At 36.7% G+C, this 19,241-nt stretch overlaps 1 protein-coding gene across 5 annotated transcripts in view; it reads right to left on the bottom strand.

Annotated features, from left to right (window-relative positions):
* Positions 1-19,241, bottom strand: part of SPATS2 (spermatogenesis associated serine rich 2) — a 148,641-nt gene that overhangs the window by 23,626 nt on the left and 105,774 nt on the right. For all 5 annotated transcript variants that reach the window (XM_049625399.1, XM_049625397.1, XM_049625398.1 and 2 more), the window contains 4 exons: positions 14,614-14,722; positions 13,426-13,475; positions 4,056-4,317; positions 2,177-2,356 (listed from right to left, as the gene is read on the bottom strand). In XM_049625399.1, the coding sequence (XP_049481356.1) occupies positions 2,177-2,356; positions 4,056-4,317; positions 13,426-13,475; positions 14,614-14,722 (601 nt within the window). The remainder of the gene's footprint in view (positions 1-2,176; positions 2,357-4,055; positions 4,318-13,425; positions 13,476-14,613; positions 14,723-19,241) is intronic.

The raw sequence follows: 19,241 nt of genomic DNA, 5'->3' as shown, positions 1-19,241 counted from the left end.
AGATGGAGTACTAGGAGTTGGATTTACCCTCCTGTCTTACACAACTAAACACACACACAGACAAAACATATGAAACCTGGTTTTCAGACAATAGATGATAGACAGTACTTCTTCCCTGAGAAAAGACACAAATGAAGTGAGGCCTACGATTGCCTCAACTTACTGCCATGAAAGAGTTTCCAGGCTGCAGTGCAAGGAGGAGAAATCCTAATCCTGAATTGAGAGGACAGAGCTAAGAACTTGGGGAGGCCAAGGTGGTTAGAATTCTAAGGGCAGAATACTAGAGAGGAAAGAGCTACACAAAGATGAGAAAATTGTACAGAGATCTGCAGGGGATTCTGAATGCATCGGTGTGACCTGAGACAGGAAAAAGAACCACTGGAAAGGAATACGCAGAACAAGCCTCAGACCTCACCCAGCCCACAAATAGTTCATGTTCACACCAGCCAGAATAGGGCACCAGGTAGAACACTTGGAAGGGTACTCCCTCAGTAATGAGGCAAAATTAGCTCTAACGGCTACTCTAGTTCCACCTAACAAAGCTTAAAAACAAGCCTCAAACTGTTACCAAATAGTCCCAGAACAAATCATAACAGTACTTAAATAGAACACAAAAACTATCTAGCAATCGACAAAGCAAAATTCACAATGTCTGGCACCCAATAAAAAATTACTAGGCATACAAAGAGGCAGACAAACACGATCCATAATGAAAAATCAACTAACAGAAACAGATGCAGAAATGTCATAGATGTAGAGTCAAGTAAATAAAGACCTCAAAACAGCTGATACAATCAGATACCGTAAGTTCAAGAAGGCAGAGAAAAGCATAAACATATTAAGGACAGACATGGTCGATACTTTAAAAAACCCAGCTGAACCTCTAGAGGTGAAAAAAGACAGTGTCTGAGATGACAATTTCACTGGATAGGATTAACAGCAGACTAGAAACTGTTAAAAAAAAGATTAATGAATTTGACAACAGCAACTTCAGAAACTATCCAAAATGAAGTAAAGTATTTGAATAGGTACCAGTGTTTCAAAACTCTCTAAATGACAGGGTTTGGACTATAATTCACCATGCAGGCATTACAAAATTAATAAAATTCTCTGTGTAGTAGTTCGAAACATTGTATGTGGATAAGCCAACTTTATAGGTAAAGATGAAATATATTTACCACCCAACATATTCTAATCAGTTTCCAAAAGTTCTACCAACCTTTCTATATTCACCAATGTCAAAGTTATATATACAATTTATAGGTGAAATCATAGATCTAAGAAGTTTAATGTGCCAAGATATAGATTTCCAATTTTTTATTTAAATTCTTCCTCATCGTAACTTGATTTCTTTCCAAATCTAAAGAGCTTTCAAGTCTTGTGCTTTTCTTTTTGCTTGACTGAGTATTTTTGACGTGCTTTCTGCACCAAGCTGAGGGTCATGTTAGATTTAAAAGGAAAGCTTCACTAATTAAATTTAGCTCATGTGGAATAAATAATTCAATAAAGAGCTACAGGTTACAAGTGTCTTTTACATTTCTGTTTCGTACATTTAGTGGAGTGGACCACGATGCTTTAGATGTATGACACTCAGAGGGGCTATCATCTCTACCTGTTTAATTACTGGCTGATTATTTAAATGATGAGTATAGTGAAAAAAAAAAGCAAATAACTACCACCAGTCGATACTGCACACTTACTTAAGAGGAAACGATCTTGTTTAAAGCTACAGTCTGACAGATATTAGTAAGCACATGAAGTTGTGAAGAGAAATGAAAAGATTTCTTTAAAACGTCATGTCAGAGTTGGCAGAGCTTTTTACTATTAAATCAACCAGGAGATAAAAATGAAGGAAACAGTACAAAAATGTTTAGTAAAGCAAATAAAAGAAACAAGTTACTGTTAGTAGAAAAGTCGTTCTGGCCAGTAGAGTTTGACTTTCATTCACTAAAAGGATCCCTGTCATTGTAACAAGACTGTACAGCATCTAAAATACTATCAGACTCCAACTGTGTACACGGAGTTAGGGAAGGGTAGTTGCTGCCTCAAAAACAGAAAAAGTATTACCTGCTAACCTCTGAGATCTTATCTGAGGAACAAGGAGAAAATTTGCCCTCTCTAGCCAAAAGCACAATTTTTTTTTTTGTTTTCTCTCAAAGGTAGCCTTCTGATTTACCTAGCTTTTTGTTGGTGGAAGAGAATGGAAAATCTTCCATCCCCAGATTTGAAAACTGAGGTGCTGTGGTAGGTCTTGAGAGAGATTTCGCAGCATTCCTATTTTGTTGAGAATTCTGAGTAGACTGCATAGTCAAAGACTTGGGTTCAAAATCAGAGATGCCATTCTCCAGCATGGACCCTGTCAAAGAAAGGCCAGTATTTTAGAGTAAAAGTTAGGAGGAAATCAATCAAGCAGTCTTAAGTATAAACAAATAAAAAAGGTAAAAATGTTTCAGGTAAAACTATGCCTCTGAAAGGTTATGAACAAAAACAACTGACAAAATAGAACAAAGAGCAGAATCAGTTGGACGAGACTATCAGGAGCATCTGGCTCAGCCCTAAACTTCATCCTGAATGAAAAGGATGAGTCTGTGTTAACCCATCTCAAGATAAGCTAGCTTGTTCCCTGTACCTTGGTAGCTCTGGGCACAAGGAAGCACTAATTTCTTATAGCTTCTGTAAGTTATACTGAGGAAAAAAGAGTTTTACACTGTTCCAGGGAAGGGAGAGTTTTATTATTAATCTATTTATTTATTAAGTTTTTTAAAAAAGTTATCTCTACACCCAACGTGGGGATCGAACTCACAATATTCAAATCAGGAGTTGCATGCTCCATCAACGGAGCCAGCCAGGTACCCCGAGAGTTTTAAAAGCTTTACGGAAAGCACAAAGAGTTAGGATATCAAAGAAGAGCTAGCTCAGGAAAAAAAAAAAAAAAAAAAAAAAAAAAAGGAAGCCACTGACTATCTTTGGTTTATTTGAGGTTATAGCGTAGGTGCTATATTTTTCTCTAAGTCTTTTTGTGTGTGCAAGCTAATCAATAAAAGAACATCTGAGAAGTACAGAACAACTCTTAAATTGTCATTACATAATAACTCTAGCAGCAACAGAGCAAGTGGAAATGGATTAACAACCAAGTAATTAAAAAGCCAACTTTAAAAGACATATTCCCAGTATCTTCCCAACATTCATCAAAATGGTTAATAAAACAAAAAATGTGCAAGATATTTGAATTGACAACATTAATCTTAATTCTTTACTAGAAAACAAATGTGGGACAATAAAAACCAACAGTCTACTTCTCATGAAAGCCATGGGATTACAGTTACTATTATATATTCCTCACTGTGTTGGGCCCTAAAATAGTAACATCAACATCAATTCATCATCATCACTGTCCTTAATAATAAGCAATTTAAAAAGTCTTAAGGTCACCTTCTATAATCTCTAACTACTGAGGGATTATTATGTTAAAAGATTTCCACAAGACTGACTTAAACTAAAATTAAAATATAAGACAATGGAATAACAACTATATTCTTCTAGGCCTTTGGTAACTACAGTTGACCCTTGAACAATGTGGGGGTTAAGGGCACTGACCCCCTCCCTTGCAGTTGAAAATCTGTATATAACTTTGACTCTTCCAAAACTTAAGCCTACTGTTGATCAGAAGCTTTACCAATAACATACAGTCAATAAACATGTTTTGTATTTTATATGTATTATATCCAATATTCTTACAATAAAGTAAGCTAGAGAAAAGAAAATGTTATTAAGAAAACCATTAGGAAAAAAAATCATTAGGAAGAGAAAATATATTTGCAGTACTGTATTATATTTTTTCGGGGAAAAAAATCCACAAGTAAGTGGACCTGCATAGTCCACAATGCGTTGTTCAAGAATCAACTGTACAAAATTTGACTCTTTCATATAAAAGGCAACAAAAACTAAAAAATAAAAGACTAACTAAATTCAATTTATTGGTTGCTTTTTCAACCAGGAAGCCCCTATATTTTTCAACAGAAAACAACTTTTCAAAGACCTGTTAATAAACTCACCTGTTCTATCCAGCACATCTGGTGTAGTAGACTCAGGATCTTCCAATTCTCTGGCATCTATTGAAAGTATCTCCATACCTTCACTGAGTGAGTCCACAGACTCAGTATCATTGATGGCACCGTTGACATGGTAACCATTAATACCCCCTTTCTCTGAAGAAGGCACAGTCTGTTCCTCTTGAATGGAAACCGATTTACTGGAATCTGGGATACTGTTACTTGCTTCTGCTGTAGGCTTTGGTTTGCTTTTCTTCTTTTTGTTCTAATGGTTATTCAAGATTTGAAAAAAAGAAAAGAAAAAGAAGACCCCACAACCCAGAGAAGTAACTCTAGCTACCCAAAGGCAATCAATGTTATTAATTTCTCGTATGCCCTCCCCAAAATTGAACACATTCTTGTATATTTTGAACTACTGACTAAAATAAGTATGTAAAATACTTTGGATAAACTCAAACACATAAATATAAAAAATGTATGCATGGAAAAACCCACCAAATCAAAAGAAATTACAAAATGTGAAATACGTCCAACTTATATACAAAAAGTTAAATTTATACAGAGCTCTAACAAAAAACAAACAAAACAACAGCCCAATAGAAAAAAATGGTGTAGGATACAAACACATGGAATGAAGTGCAACCTCAGTCTAATAAGAGACATAAATTAAAACTGCACTGCAGAGGATTCTGGGACAATGACAGAGGAGGAAGCACTAGTAATCTGTCTCACTAGACAATAATTACACTGGCAGAATCTGTGTAATGTAACTATTTTGGAACTCTGGAGTCTACTGAGGACTTAAAATTTGCAGGTGAAGACCTGGACAGTAAATCGTGGTTAATCTCAGTCTGTATCAGCTCCTCTCATAGAAGCAGTTACCTTAGGGTGCAGGCAGCTGTGCACCTGTTCTTGGAGCAGCTCGCACACATTGTGGGAGCCAGGGCAGACAAAAAGGACCCTGTCCTCCAAATTTTGGGAATCTGCACTCTGAACCCTGCTCAGCTTTTTTTGATCACAGGAGTGTAGACAAAGAGTCAGGCATCCATTGTTATTGCACCTTCTCCCAATGTTTTAAGCCCTGCCAGCTTTGGCTGAGTGACTTCCAGGGAAATAAAAAGAGCAGTGCCCCCAGAAAGCAAACAATAATAAAAAAATAGCAAATCCTGAGGAAGGGGCAGAATCTGATTTCCAAAGTTATCACATTATTAGATTCAAATGTCCAGTTTTTCAACATAAAATCACAACTACAAAAAACAAGTATGATCTACTTAAAGGGAAAAAAATCAACAGTAACTGCCTTTGGTAACCAGAAGGGAGGTGGATAGGGGGATGGGTTAAGTAGGTGATGAAGATTAAAAAGTGCACTAGATGATATACGGAAGTGTTGAATCACTATATTGTACATCTGAAACTAATATTATGCTGTATGTTAACTGGAATTAAAAAAAAACAAAACAACTGTCTTAAAGATACTCAAAAAATTAAAAGAAGATCTGGACAAAGCCAAGAAAACAAAGTATGAACAAAATGTAAATGTCAATAAAGAGATAGAAAACCTAAAAGAAATTAGTTAAGAGGGGTGCCTAGGTGGCTCAGTTGGTTAAGTGTCCGACTTCGGCTCAGGTTATAACCTCAGGGTTTGTGAGTTAGAGCTGAGAGCCTGTTTTAGATTCTGTGTCACCCCCTCTCTCTGAATGCCCCCCCCCCCACTGCCCTGTTTGCACTCTCTCTCAAAAAATACATTAAAAAATCTATAAGGGGCGCCTGGGTGGCTCCATAGGTTGAGCATCTGACTTCAGCTCAGGTCATGATCTCATGGTTCATGAGTTCAAGCTCCACATCGGGCTCTGTGCTGACAGCTTGGAGCCTGGAGCCTGCTTCAGATTCTGTGTCTCCCTCTCTTTCTGCCCCTCCCCTGCTCACACTCTGTCTCTGTTTCTCTCAAAAATAAATAAGCGTTCAAAACAAAAACAAACAAGTGATTTCACTTATAAAAAAACATTAAAAAATAAGAAATTAATTAGGAAATACTGGAGCTAAAAAATAGAATAACTGAAATTTTAAAATTCACTAGAAAGATTCAAAGGCAGATTTCAGCAGCAGAAGAAAAAAAATCTGTGAACTTGAAGATTGGAGAATGCAAATTGTAAAGTCTGAGGAAGAGGAAAGAAAAAAAAAACTGAAGAAAAGTAAATAGAATCTAAGGGACCTGTGGGACACCAAAAAGTAGACCAATATACACATCATGAAAGTCTGAAAAGAAGATAAAGGGACAGAAATAATATCTGACGATATCTGAAAAAGAAATAATGGCTGAAAACTTCCCAAATTTAATGAAAAACATGAATATAAACACCCAAGAAGCCTAATTAACTCTAAGTAAGATGAACTCAAGGAGATTCACACTGAGACACATAATAATCAAACTTTCAAAAGACAGAATCTCGAAAGCAGCAAGAGAGAAGTCACTCATCACATACAAGGAATCTTCAATAAAATCATCAGATTTCATCAGATTTCTCATCAGAAACATGAAGGCCAGAAGGCAGTATGTGGATATACTCAAAGGGCTGAAACAGAAAAGTATGGTCAACCAAGAATCCTATAACTGGCAAGACTATCCTTCAAAAGTGAAGGAGAGGGGTGCCTGGGTGTCTCAGTTGGTTAAGTGTCTCACTCTTGATTTTGGCTCTGGTCATGATCTCACAGTCTGTGAGACTGAGCCCCATGTGTCAGACTTCGTGCTGGTCATGGAGCCTGCTTGAGATTCTCTGTCCCTCTCCCTTTAGCCCTCCCTGCTCATGTACTCTTTCACTTCCTCTCAAAAAATTTAAAAAAAAAATTTTTTTAAGTAAAGGAGAAATTAAGATATTCCTAGATACATAAAAGCTGAGGAAGTTCATGACCACCAGATCTGCCCTATAAGAAATGTTCAAAGGAGTCCTGCAACATAAAATGAAAGGACACTAGTCAGTAATTTTAAGCCATATGAAAAAATAAAAATCTCAGTAAAGGTAAGTACATGAGCAATTATAAAGGCCAGCATGATTATAATGGTTTGTAACTATATATTTGGTTTTCTGCATAATTTAAGAGACTAATATGTTTTAAAAAAAAAACTATTAATCTAAAATCTACTTTGGTTTATAACTCCAGATCTTATTTGTACATAATTTAAGAGACTAATGCATTTAAATTTTTTTTAATGTTTTATTTTTGAGAGAGAGAGAGAGACAGAGCTCGAGAGGGGAAGGGCCAGAGAGAGAGGGAGACACAGAATCCGAAGCAGGCTCTAGGCTCCGAGCTGTCAGTACAGAACCCAAGGCGGGGCTCGAACCCAGGAACTGCGAGATCATGACCTGAGCCAAAGTCGGACGCTCAACCGACTGAGCCACCCAGGCGCCCCATAAGACTAATGCATTTAAAAGAATTATTAGTTTGGGGCACCTGGGTGACTCAGTTGGTTAAGCATCAGACTTCAACTCAGGTCATGATCTTGAGGTTCATGAGTTCAAACCCTGCATCCAGCTCACAGCAGTCAGTGCAGAGCCCACTTTGGATCCTCTGTCTCCCTCTCTTTCTGCCCCTCCCCCACTATTACTCTCTCTGACTCTCAAAAATAAACATTAAGAAAATAAAAATAATAAAAAAAATAAGTGAATAAAAATAAAAGAATTATTAGTTTATGCTTTGGGGAACACAGTGTATTAAGATATAATTCTGTGACATCAACAACCAAAAGAAGTGGGGATGGAGCTGTAAAGGAACAGAGTTTTTGTAGGTTATTGAATATAAACTGGTATAATTTCAAATTAGTGTTAAAACTTTAGTATATTAAATGTAATCTCCATAGTAACCACAATGAAAATAGCTATAAAATATACACAAAAGGAAATGAGAAAAGAACTCAAACATTTCAGTATAAATAACAGATTAAACTCAAAAGAAGACAGTAATGCAAAAAATGAGGGATAGAAAAAAAGTTAAAAACAAACGGAAAACAAATAGCACAATGACAGAAGTCCTTCCTTATCAGTAATTACTTTAAAGGTAAATTGATAAAACTCTACAATCAAAAGACAGAGATTGACAAAATGGATAAATACACATGATCCAACTATATGCTGTTTACAAGAGACTCACTTTAGATTCAAAGACACAAATAGACTGAAAGTGGAAGGATGGAAAAATGTATTCCATGCAAATAGTAACCAAAAGAGAGCTGGGGCTATTAATATAGCCTTTAGACTTTAAATAAAGCCTGTAGACTTTAAATTAAAAAAGGTTATAAGAGACAAAGAAACACATTATATATTAATAAGAGGCTTAATACAACAAGAAGATATAACAATTATAAACATGTGTACACCTAATGACAGACTATCAAAATATGTGAAGCAAAACCCAGCAGAATTAAAGGGAAAAACAGTTGTACAATAATACTTGGAGACTTCAATATCCTACTCACAACAATGGACAGAACAACCAGACAGAAGATAAGTAAAGAAACAGAGGATTTAAACAACATGACAGGGGTGCCTGGGTGGCTCAGTCGGTTAAGCGTCCGACTTCAGCTCAGGTCATGATCTCGTGGTCTGTGGGTTCGAGTCCCGCGTCGGGCTCTGTGCTGACAGCTCAGAGCCTGGAGCCTGTTTCAGATTCTATGTCTCCCTCTTCCTCTGACCCTCCCCTGTTCATGTTCTCTCTCTCTGTCTCAAAAATAAATAAATATTAAAAAAAAAAAATTAAAAAAAAAAAACAAACATGACAGACCAACTAGATCTAACAAACATAAACAGAACACTCTACCCAACAAGAGCAGCACAGCACATATGCTCTTCTTGAATGTACAATGTACATGGTACATTTTTCAGGATAGACCATATATAAGGATACAAATGAAGTTTCAACAGATATTTTAAAAGATAGGTATCATACAAAGTGTCTTCTCTGACCAAAATGGGATAAAGTGAGACATCAACAAAAGAAAAATTGGAAAATTCATATTATGGAAATTAGCACATTTTAAAAATTTATGTCTCTTTAAAAAATGTTTATTTTTAGAGAAAGAGAGAGAGAGAGAAAGGAGAGAGGGAGAGACAGAATGTGAATGGAGGAGGGACAGAGAAAAGGGAAAGAGAGAATTCCAAGCAGACTCCACAGTGTCAGCACAGAGCCTGATGAGGGGCTTGAACTCACAAACCATGAGATCATGACCTGAACTGAAACCAAGAGTTGGATGCTTCACTGACTGAGACACCCAGGCGCCCCTGGAAATTAACACATTTTTAAAGAACAAATGGATCAAAGAAGAAATAACAAGGGGAATTAGAAAATACTTAGAGATGAATGAAAATGAAAATATCACATACCAAAACTCAAAGAGTACAGCAAAAGTGATGCTAAAGGGGAAACTGCTAACTGTAAATGCTGACATTAGAAAGTATTTATATATATTACATTATATTATATATGTATATAATATAATATATATATATCTTACATATAATCTCAAATTAGCAACTTAACTTTGCAGTTAAGGAACTAGAAAAGAACAAACTAAAACCCAAAGCTAGTAGAAGGAAGGAAATAATAAAGATCAGAGCAGAGATAAATGAAATAAAGAACAGAAAAGCAATAGAGAAAAATCAGTGAAACCAAAAGCTGAATCTCTGAAAAGATCAACACAACTGACAAACCTTTAGTTAGAAAGGCTAAGAAAAAAAAAAGAGAGAAGACCCAAATTACTAAAATCAAAAATGAAAGTGGCGATATTACTATAGATTCTACAAAAATAAAAAGGATTACAAGAGAACACTTTGAACAACTGCATGCCAACAAAGAAACACAAAACCTACCAAAACTAAATCATGAAGAAATATAGGAAATATGAACAGACCTATAACTAGTAAAGAGACTGAATCAGTCATCGAAAATCTCCCAACAGGGGCACCTGGTGGCTTAGTCAGTTAAGCATCCAACTTCGGCTTAGGTCATGATCTCATGGTTCACAAGTTCGAGCCCTGCACTGGGCTCTGCACTGACAGAGTGAGGCCTGCTTGGGATTCTCTCTCTCTGCTCCTCCCTCACTCATGCTTTCTCTCTCTCAAAATAAATAAACTTAAAAAAAAATCTCCCAACAAAGAAAAGCCCTGGATGCAATGGCTTCACTGGTGAATTCTACCAAACACAGAAGAACTAATAACAATTTTCAAAAATTTCCAAAAATTGATGTACTATAGTATCATTTTTCATTTTGGACTAGCAAAGGTCAAAAAGAGTTGACAGGGTTGAGGATATGGAGAAACAAACATTCTCCTATACTACTTTGTGGGAATGCAAAGTGGTACTCTCTATGGTCATCTGGTATGGTAGTATTTATCAAAATTACAAATGCACATATCCTTTGATACAGCAATTCCACTTCTAGGAATTTATCCTAGGCGATACTGACACATGTACAAAATTATATATAAGGTTATTCACTGAAATACTGTTAATAGTAACAAAACATTGGCAATGACCCAAATGTTGATCAATAAAGGACTGGTTAAATAAATTATGGTGCATCCAAGCAGCAGAATGACTATACATCCTTAAAAAGAACAAGACAATTCTTTATATGTTGACATGGAATACACTCTAAAATATATTACACGAAAAAAAGAGCAGGCAAAGAGAAGAATATATATTCATGTTTGCTTATATATGCATAAAGTATCCCAGATAATACATAAGAAATTGGCAATACTGTTTACCTCTGGGGTGGGAAGCCAAATGGCTGGGGAATAGGGAAGGGATAAAGATGTTTCAGTGTATTATCTTTTAGAGCTTTGAATTTTGAGCCACATCAATATATTACCTATGAAAATAGAAAAATTAAACAAAAATTCCTTTGCCTTTTACCTTGACAAACAACAGCTCTAGTAGCAATCTTAATTCTATTTGTAAGACTAGGGGCCCCTGGGTGGCTGAGTCGGTTGAGCGTCTGACTTCAGCTCGGGTCATGGTCTCACAGTCTGTGAGTTCGAGCCCCATGTTGGGCTCTGTGCTGACAGCTTAGAGCCTGGAGCCTGCTTCGGATCCTGTGCCTCCCTCTCTCTCTGCCCCTCCCCTGCTCATGCTCTGTCTCTCTCTGTCTCAGAAGTGAATAAAAACATTAAAAAAAAAAAAAAAACTAGACTGACATTACTGAATCAATTTTTCCCCAATCCCTTTTATCCCCCCAAACGTTTTCGATGGCCCTAACAGGAGCACTGCGGGTATTCTAGATATAATTGTCTTCTCCCCACAGCTTTCATTTCTTTCTCTTAACTACTTTCCTCCATGTGAACTAAGTTTTCACATCACTGCTCCGCATATATGATAACTATGTTAGTAACTGCTCATGGTCACATCCTATTGAATTAATCCCAACAGTTAACCAGACTGGATTTGGGCATTTGGGATGGTCAAACTGAAGCCATTTTTCTTTCTTTAAATTTTAAGAAATTTATTTGTCTCCAACATATGCTTTTCCAGCTTCAAGTATATCTTATATCACTAATAACTTATTATCCTGGGGCAATAAATTAATACACTGCTGTTCTTCATAGCACACGTAGCTATTTATATTGGGTGAAAAAAATGGGAAGAAGTTAAGCAAATACTCAAAATTACAGGTATGGAGAGCGCTTTAGGGGAATCAGTAGAAGTACTAGGTTCCACTTGGAAAACATTTCAAGAGTCATTAGGGCCAAACCTGGTTTGGTCAAGACCTAACAGAACTCCTAATGAAGTGATTTAGAGTCATCAAGAAAGGATTCCAGAACTGCAGCACTAACTGAATACAGGAAAAGAGCATCCCAAAGAGACTATTATTCTCAGAGATACCTGACTAAAATCTGTACTTTAAGCATTTTCTAAAGGAGCTAGATTTATTTATTTATCTTTAAATACTTATTTATGTATTTTGAGAGAGAGAAAGAGAGAAGGAGGGAGAGGTAGAGAGAGAATCCCAAGCAGGTATCGTGCTGTCAGTGCAGAGCCCGATGCAGGGCTCAATCTCATAAACTGTGATATCTTGACCTGAGTCAAAACCAAAAGTCAGACGCTTAATGGAATGAGCCACCCAGGTGCCCCTAAAGGAGCTACATTTACAGTAAAGAGCTGTGGGGAGCAATTTGAGATGAGCCAGCATCCTTTAGGGAAAGCATTCTAGTTTGTTTTTTTTTTTAATTTTGTTTTCAATGTTTATTTATTTATTTTGAGAGAGACAGACACACAGACAGACAGAGACAGAGCATGAGTGAGGTAGGGACAGAGAGAGAGGGAGACACAGAATCTGAAACAGGCTCCAGGCTCCGAGCTGTCAGCACAGAGCCTGATGCGGGCTCAAATCCATGAGCCATGAGATCATGATATGAGCCAAAGTCAGACTTTAATCGACTGAGCCACCCAGGCACCCCAAAAGCATTCTAGTTTTAAGTGGATAAGGAGTAGGGAATGAGCATGTTAGATATTGTATCAGGTACTTATATTTGCTGAGTATTATTTTCCTATTTTAGAGATGAACAAACTAAGGCATACAAAAGTTAACAATACTCCAATGTTACAAAGCCAGTTAAGTAGTAGAACAGGATATAAATCCAGTTTTGATTAACTCCACAGCCCAAGTGACTTCTACCTCCCTAAACTGAAACATAAGCCCCCTCTGCATAGCTAATAGTACAAAGCCCCTTTTAAGGCTTTAAGTCAAAGCTCATTAATATCAGAGACTATATAACACAGTTGTCTGACCTAAAAATCTTGAGCTATTTTAACTGATTTACAATATGAATGATACTGAAAACCCCTGGACTAGATCACTTTCTTTAGAGGAGCTCTGCTATCCTTGACATGCTCTCGTTTCATCCGTAATATTACCTCAGCAACTACACCCTGGCAAAGTCATTCTGTTTCCTGCCTTAAATCACACGGAAGAGACTGTGTGGTACTCTATGTACACAGCTGTGTTTTAATGTCACAGAAGACTTTTTTTAACCACATGAAGTGAAGTGGCATATGTAAATCTTTTCTATGTAAATCTTTTCTTTCAATTATGTTTGCAGGGCCTAAAATTTACAAAAAACATTTTTTTAATATTTATTTTTGAGAGAGAGAGAGAGAGAGCACACACGCATGAGCAGGGGAGGGTCAGAGAGAGAGGGAAACATAGAATCTGAGTTGTCAGCACAGAGCCTGACGTGGGGCTCAAACTCACGAGCCATGAGATCGTGACCTGAGCTAAAGTCGGAAGCTTAACCGACTGAGCCATCCAGGCACCCCAGGGCCTAAATTTTTTAATGATAAAAATGCCAATACCATGCTTGTAAATTTAATTCATTTTTACCTTTTTCTTGCCTGTTACTGTCCATTCTTTGAGTACTTCACTGGCGCTACCTGTAAAAGAAACCAACTACAGATTTTCTCTCCTACCACATCCATGGTCAACAAGGTAATTAGTGTCCCTGCATTTTGTAATTGCTGGAGAATTTCCAAAGTTCCTAATAGGAAAGGTTAAGGTTCAAGTCTAAGTGCTAATATGATGAGATAATCCTATCATACTTACCTTTTGGAATATCTGTCCATTTAGACCCCCCCACTTCTCCATGTAATTTCCTTTGTAAGTTCTTCTAAGAAGAGAGTAATGCAGCCTGACCATTTGGAAGATTCTTTTATTTATAAAGCTTAGACAGTATACAAAGATAACTGGTTTTAGCCCAAATATGCTATCCTCTCCCCTCTAGAAGATCAAATACCATTTGGCTATGTTGCTTAAGAGAGAGCTATACACTATTCTAGACCCAAATACTAACATTATAAAGAAAACAGATGATGATAAAGAAAAACCTTACAGTATTTGGGTCTGTTTATTCTACACTGACAAATTCAGGACAATAGAAACAGGGAGACCTAATCTGACGTTGGTATTTAACAAAGCAACAGCTTCAAGCAAAGTTTTTCTCAAAACAAATTATGCGGAAAGAAGTTTATAAAACACTCCTCAACTCTATAAACTGAAGCCTTGGCTAACCCCACCAATCTTCCATATGTCAGACAAGGAAACGCAAACCCTTACATTTGAATCACTTGCAGGAACCACACTAAATGGCATAGCAGCCTGGAAGAGAATGTGGAGTCCTTGAATTTGACATCTGTTGCTGGGCTGCTGGATCACTGCTTTGTCACTAAGAGGTTCTTAAATTCTTATTCAACCCAATTCCAATCAAGTACCTTATACCACTAGCCATACTATTTGTTCTTAAAACCAACAGAGAACATTTTGAGTAAAATGATGGCATTTTCTCAGCTTGTCTTTTATTCTAAGATATCACATAGCTTATGAATGATACTTCTAGGGCTGAAAGAGGTATCTTTAAGAGATATCTTTAAAAAAAATGGCATGGTACATTGTGTTATCCTGGGGTTTGCTATATCATCTATAAAACATCAGATTGCTGAACGAATGTTAATAGAAGTTTGAAGCAACGTCTATTTGAACAAATATAAACTTATTAAAAAACGGAGTTAGGATTACCTTCCATGAACGCTTGTACTGTTTTGTCCACACAATTATCAAAGTGCTGCAAAACCAGGATGATTTCATTGTTGCTCTTATTGGGAACTATTGCACGCACTGCATTTATCTGGAAAAGATGACAGGGTTATTTAATTCTAACATCAGTTCGTCAATTGGCAACTGATGCCTATTATAGAAAATAACAGAAAAAGTGATGTTTCATGTTTAACAGTATGTATCACTCTTTAGTGACAGTGAGAGTACATACAACCATTTCACTGAAAATGATTAACAGATGAACGATAAGAGCACATAGAAAATTAATTTCAAAACTTAGAAAAGCAGAACATTTCTAGAAATAGAAGGTATGTGCCAGATTTTATTTCAAGAAAGGGTGGTTTAATTAGGTATCAGGTATTAATTTAGCCTCAACATTTCCTCATCTCAGCATACTGTGGAGAAAGGTAAATAGTTTAACGAGCCACCAACAGTAACAACTTAGATTTTTCAGTAGCATTTTTCAAAAACTTTTTTTTAATAATTCAGAATTTATTTTTTTAATGTCTTTATTTATTTTTGAGACAGAGAAGAAGCGCAAGCGGGGGAGGGGCAGAGAGAGACAGACAGACAGACAGACAGACAGATACAGAATCCGAAGTAGGCTCCAGGCTCTGCGCTGTCAGCACAGAGTCTGACATGGGGCTCGAACTCACAAACTGCGAGATCATGACCTGAGCCAAAGTCGACATTTAACCAACTAAGCCATCCAGGCACCCCTCAAAAACATTTTTACTTCATATCATTTAATTATATAATAACACTATAAGGATAATTTATTATAAACTGTTTCAGGCATACAAAACATAATGGACATTCACTACATGATAATCAGCTTAATAAAATAAAATAGATGGCAACTGAGGCCCCCATGAAGTCCCTCATAAATCCCATCTCCCTCCTCTTCACAGATTTTCTGCCTTGAATTTGGTTTTATTCTGATACATGTTTTCGCACTTTTATGATGTATGTATATATCCATAGGTAATATATACTATTGTTTGCCTTACATAAATATTATCATACAATACATGTGTATATGCAATTCGCTTTTTTCATATAACATTGTTTTTTTAGATTTTTGTGTGTGTTGATAAATGCATCTTTTATTTATTTGAACCGTTACACAGCATTTCCATTGTATGAATATAGCCAATTTATTCATTCTGTTGATGGGCACTTACATTGTTTCCAATATTTGGCTGTTATGAAAAATGCTGGAATGAATATTCCTATGCTAATTTGCTGCTGATTCTTCAGTGCCTAAAACAATGTTTATCACATTGTAAGCAATTAAAAAAAAGAAAAAAAATCATATCTTCTTGGAACAATGAGAGAAGGTCTCTATTGTGTAAAACCACTAGAATTCCTGAATATCAGAGCATCTACAAATTCATGACATAATGCCAAAATGTTCTTTAAAACAGATATGCCGGGGTGTCTGGGTGACTCAGTCACTTAACCGTCCAACTCTTGGTTTCAGCTCAGGTCACGATCTCATGGTTTGTGAGTCTGAGCCCCACACTGGGCTCTGCGTGGACACTACGGAGCCTGCTTGGGATTCCCTCCCTCCCTCTCTCCCTCCTCTCTGTCTCTCTCTCTCCCTCCCTCTTCCTCTCTCTCTCTCAAAATAAACAAATAAACTAAAAAAGAAATAGATATGCCAATTTTGTCAGACTTATTCCTAAGGATTTTTTTTTAAATTCAAGTATAATTAACATACAGTGTTATATGAGTTTCAGGTATAGAACATAATGATTCCACGATTCTATAAATTTCTTAATGCTTATCAAGATAAGTGTACTCTTAATCCCCTTTATCTATTTCATCCATTCTCCTCCCACCCACCTCCACTCTGGGAGATTGGAGATAAAAAATATACCATTTACAACTGCTATTCTGTTTTCCTTTTGGTATATCAATTTAATACCCAGCAATTAAATGAATTAAAAGAATTTGATGAATTATTATAATTTCTAACTTTCTTAGCTTGTGTATGTAGATAGAAAATAATAGTATGGTCTACAAATAACAACCGTTTTTTTCTTTCTTTCCAATCCTTCTAATTTTCATTTCTTGTCTCACTGCAAAATGTGAAATTGGCTATTTCTCCAAGAAGACCTGGCCCTTTTTGGTAGGCAGCAGTAGTTAGAAACCAGTATCTAAGAGCTAGGTATGTTTATTGTTACTGGGGAGTCATTATTTCTAGATTTTTTTCAGTGGATAGAGTTAGGAGATTTCATTTTTTACAACTTGAATTCAAAATAATACTTTCAATTCAAACATAACATTAAAAGGCTTTTTCTTATATAATTTTAAACATATCTCTCTTCTCTGTATACTGTTTCAGGTCCTAAAAACATTAAATTATTTACTAATTTGCTTTATTCTATGATATTGAAAAATAATATTAATAAACTACAATATAATGTTAATAATGATAAAACACACAATTTGAGATTTATTTTCAATCCTTTTGTATATTTTTAAAAGTCTGTTTATTTTTGAGAGAGAGCACACGCAGGGGAGGGGCAGAGAAAGGAGAGAGAATTCCAAGCAGGCTCTGTGCACGTGTTGTCAGTGCACAGCCCAACCCCAAGCTCAAACTAGTGAACTGTGATATCGTGACCTAAGCCAAAATCAAGTCAGATGCTTATTAACTCACTGAGCCACGCAGACGTCCCTCTTTGTTTTCTGAAATATCCCTCTTAAACACGCATAGTAAGAATATTGTGTTCAGAAGTCAGTGGGAAGATTTGTTCTAGTTCACCCTTTCCCTAAAGGTGAAATATTTTTAGGATCTCAATTTCATGTAAGATCTTAGCTCCAATTCCTAACCTAGGATAAGCCTTGGGGCCCTGAGTGGTAAAACCCATTTGTTACTGACACTGGCAAAATGTTTCACAGTTACCTAGCTCAGGCTTAAAACGCTGGTTTTTAATGCCCTCTATATTTTTGGCCCCCAGGGATTTCCTTAACTTTTTGTGTTGGGCTATGCATTTTTTAAATTTTTATTTGTTTGTTTATTTATTTATTTATTTATTTATGTTTTAATTTATTTTTGAGGGGCGCCTGGGTGGCTTGGTCGGTTAAGCGTCCGACTTCGGCTCAGGTCATGATCTCACGGTCCGTGAGTTCAAGCCCCGTGTCGGGCTCTGTGCTGACAGCTCAGAGCCTGGAGCCTGTTTCAGATTCTGTGTCTCCCTCTCTCTCTGTCCCTCCCCTGTTCATGCTCTGTCTCTCTCTGTCTCAAAAATAAATAAACGCTAAAAAAAAAAAAATTAAAAAAAAAAAAAAGAAATTTATTTTTGAAAGAGCATGAGCAGAGTAGGGGCAGAGAGAGAGGGAGACATAGAATCTGAAGCAGGCTCCAGACTCTGAGCTGTCAGCACAGAACCCAATGTGGGGCTCAAAACCATGAACCGCAAGATCATGACCTGAGCTGAAGTTGGATGCTTAACCAACTAAGCCACCCAGGTGTCCCTATGCATTTTTAAATCATGTATGTTATTTTTCATTCTGTATTTCTACATATTTTATAACAGGAATGTTTTCAGGTTCTTCAGTCAACCATATTGCTTGAAAAGGAAGTACTTTTATATATGAAGAGAAGTAAAGTATCTTGTCTAAGTAATAAGCAGAGTCTGTATTACAACCTAAGTCTTTTTAGTACACTTGCTTTCATATCATTCTACCCTTTTTGTTTGTTTGTTTCAGGCTTACTGAACAATGATAAGGTTTAAAACCACAGAAATGGGAAGGTATATAATGTGTAATCCAAAGAAGGCTAATTTGTAATATACATTTTTGAGATGATCAAAATACTTAGTACTGATCACTATAAAATGAACTGTAGGCAAGACTTAGATACAATGATAAGGTAAGATTCTGATAACCTAAAATATGAAAGTGTTTATATTATTCAACCAATACAGTATATCTATGACTCTATAATCAACAATATACTTTTCTTAATAAGACAGAGAAAGCAATAAAGCTTTTGTCTTATGTTTTTCTCAATAAAACTCATTAAGGGTTATATTACTAAAAACACTTGGTTTTCGGGGCGCCTGGGTGGCGCAGTCGGTTAAGCGTCCGACTTCAGCCAGGTCACGATCTCGCGGTCTGTGAGTTCGAGCCCCGCGTCGGGCTCTGGGCTGATGGCTCGGAGCCTGGAGCCTGTTTCTGATTCTGTGTCTCCCTCTCTCTCTGCCCCTCCCCCGTTCATGCTCTGTCTCTCTCTGTCCCAAAAATAAATAATAAAAAATGTTGAAAAAAAAAATTTAAAAAAACACTTGGTTTTCTTCCATAGGAATATTACTTGGAAGAGCTATTTATCTTCTTGCACTAAACTCTCCTGGAGTTAAGAATCCTCTCCAAATCAGGGGCACGTGGGTGGCTCAGTTGGTTAAGTTTCTGACTTTGGCCCAGGTCATGATCTCAACAGTTCGTGAGCTTGAGCCCTGTGTACTGACAGCATGGAGATCTGGAGCCTGCTTCGGATTCTGTGTCTTCCTCCCTCTCTGCCCTTCCCCTGCTCATTCTCTCTCTCTCTCTCTCTCTCTCTCTCTCAATCTCTCTCTCTCTCT

The sequence above is a fragment of the Panthera uncia genome, chromosome B4, assembly GCF_023721935.1.
Source record: "Panthera uncia isolate 11264 chromosome B4, Puncia_PCG_1.0, whole genome shotgun sequence".
NCBI lineage: Eukaryota > Metazoa > Chordata > Mammalia > Carnivora > Felidae > Panthera > Panthera uncia.
The sequence above is the reverse complement of the archived record's forward strand: the minus strand, read 5'-3'. Positions and strand labels throughout refer to the sequence as shown.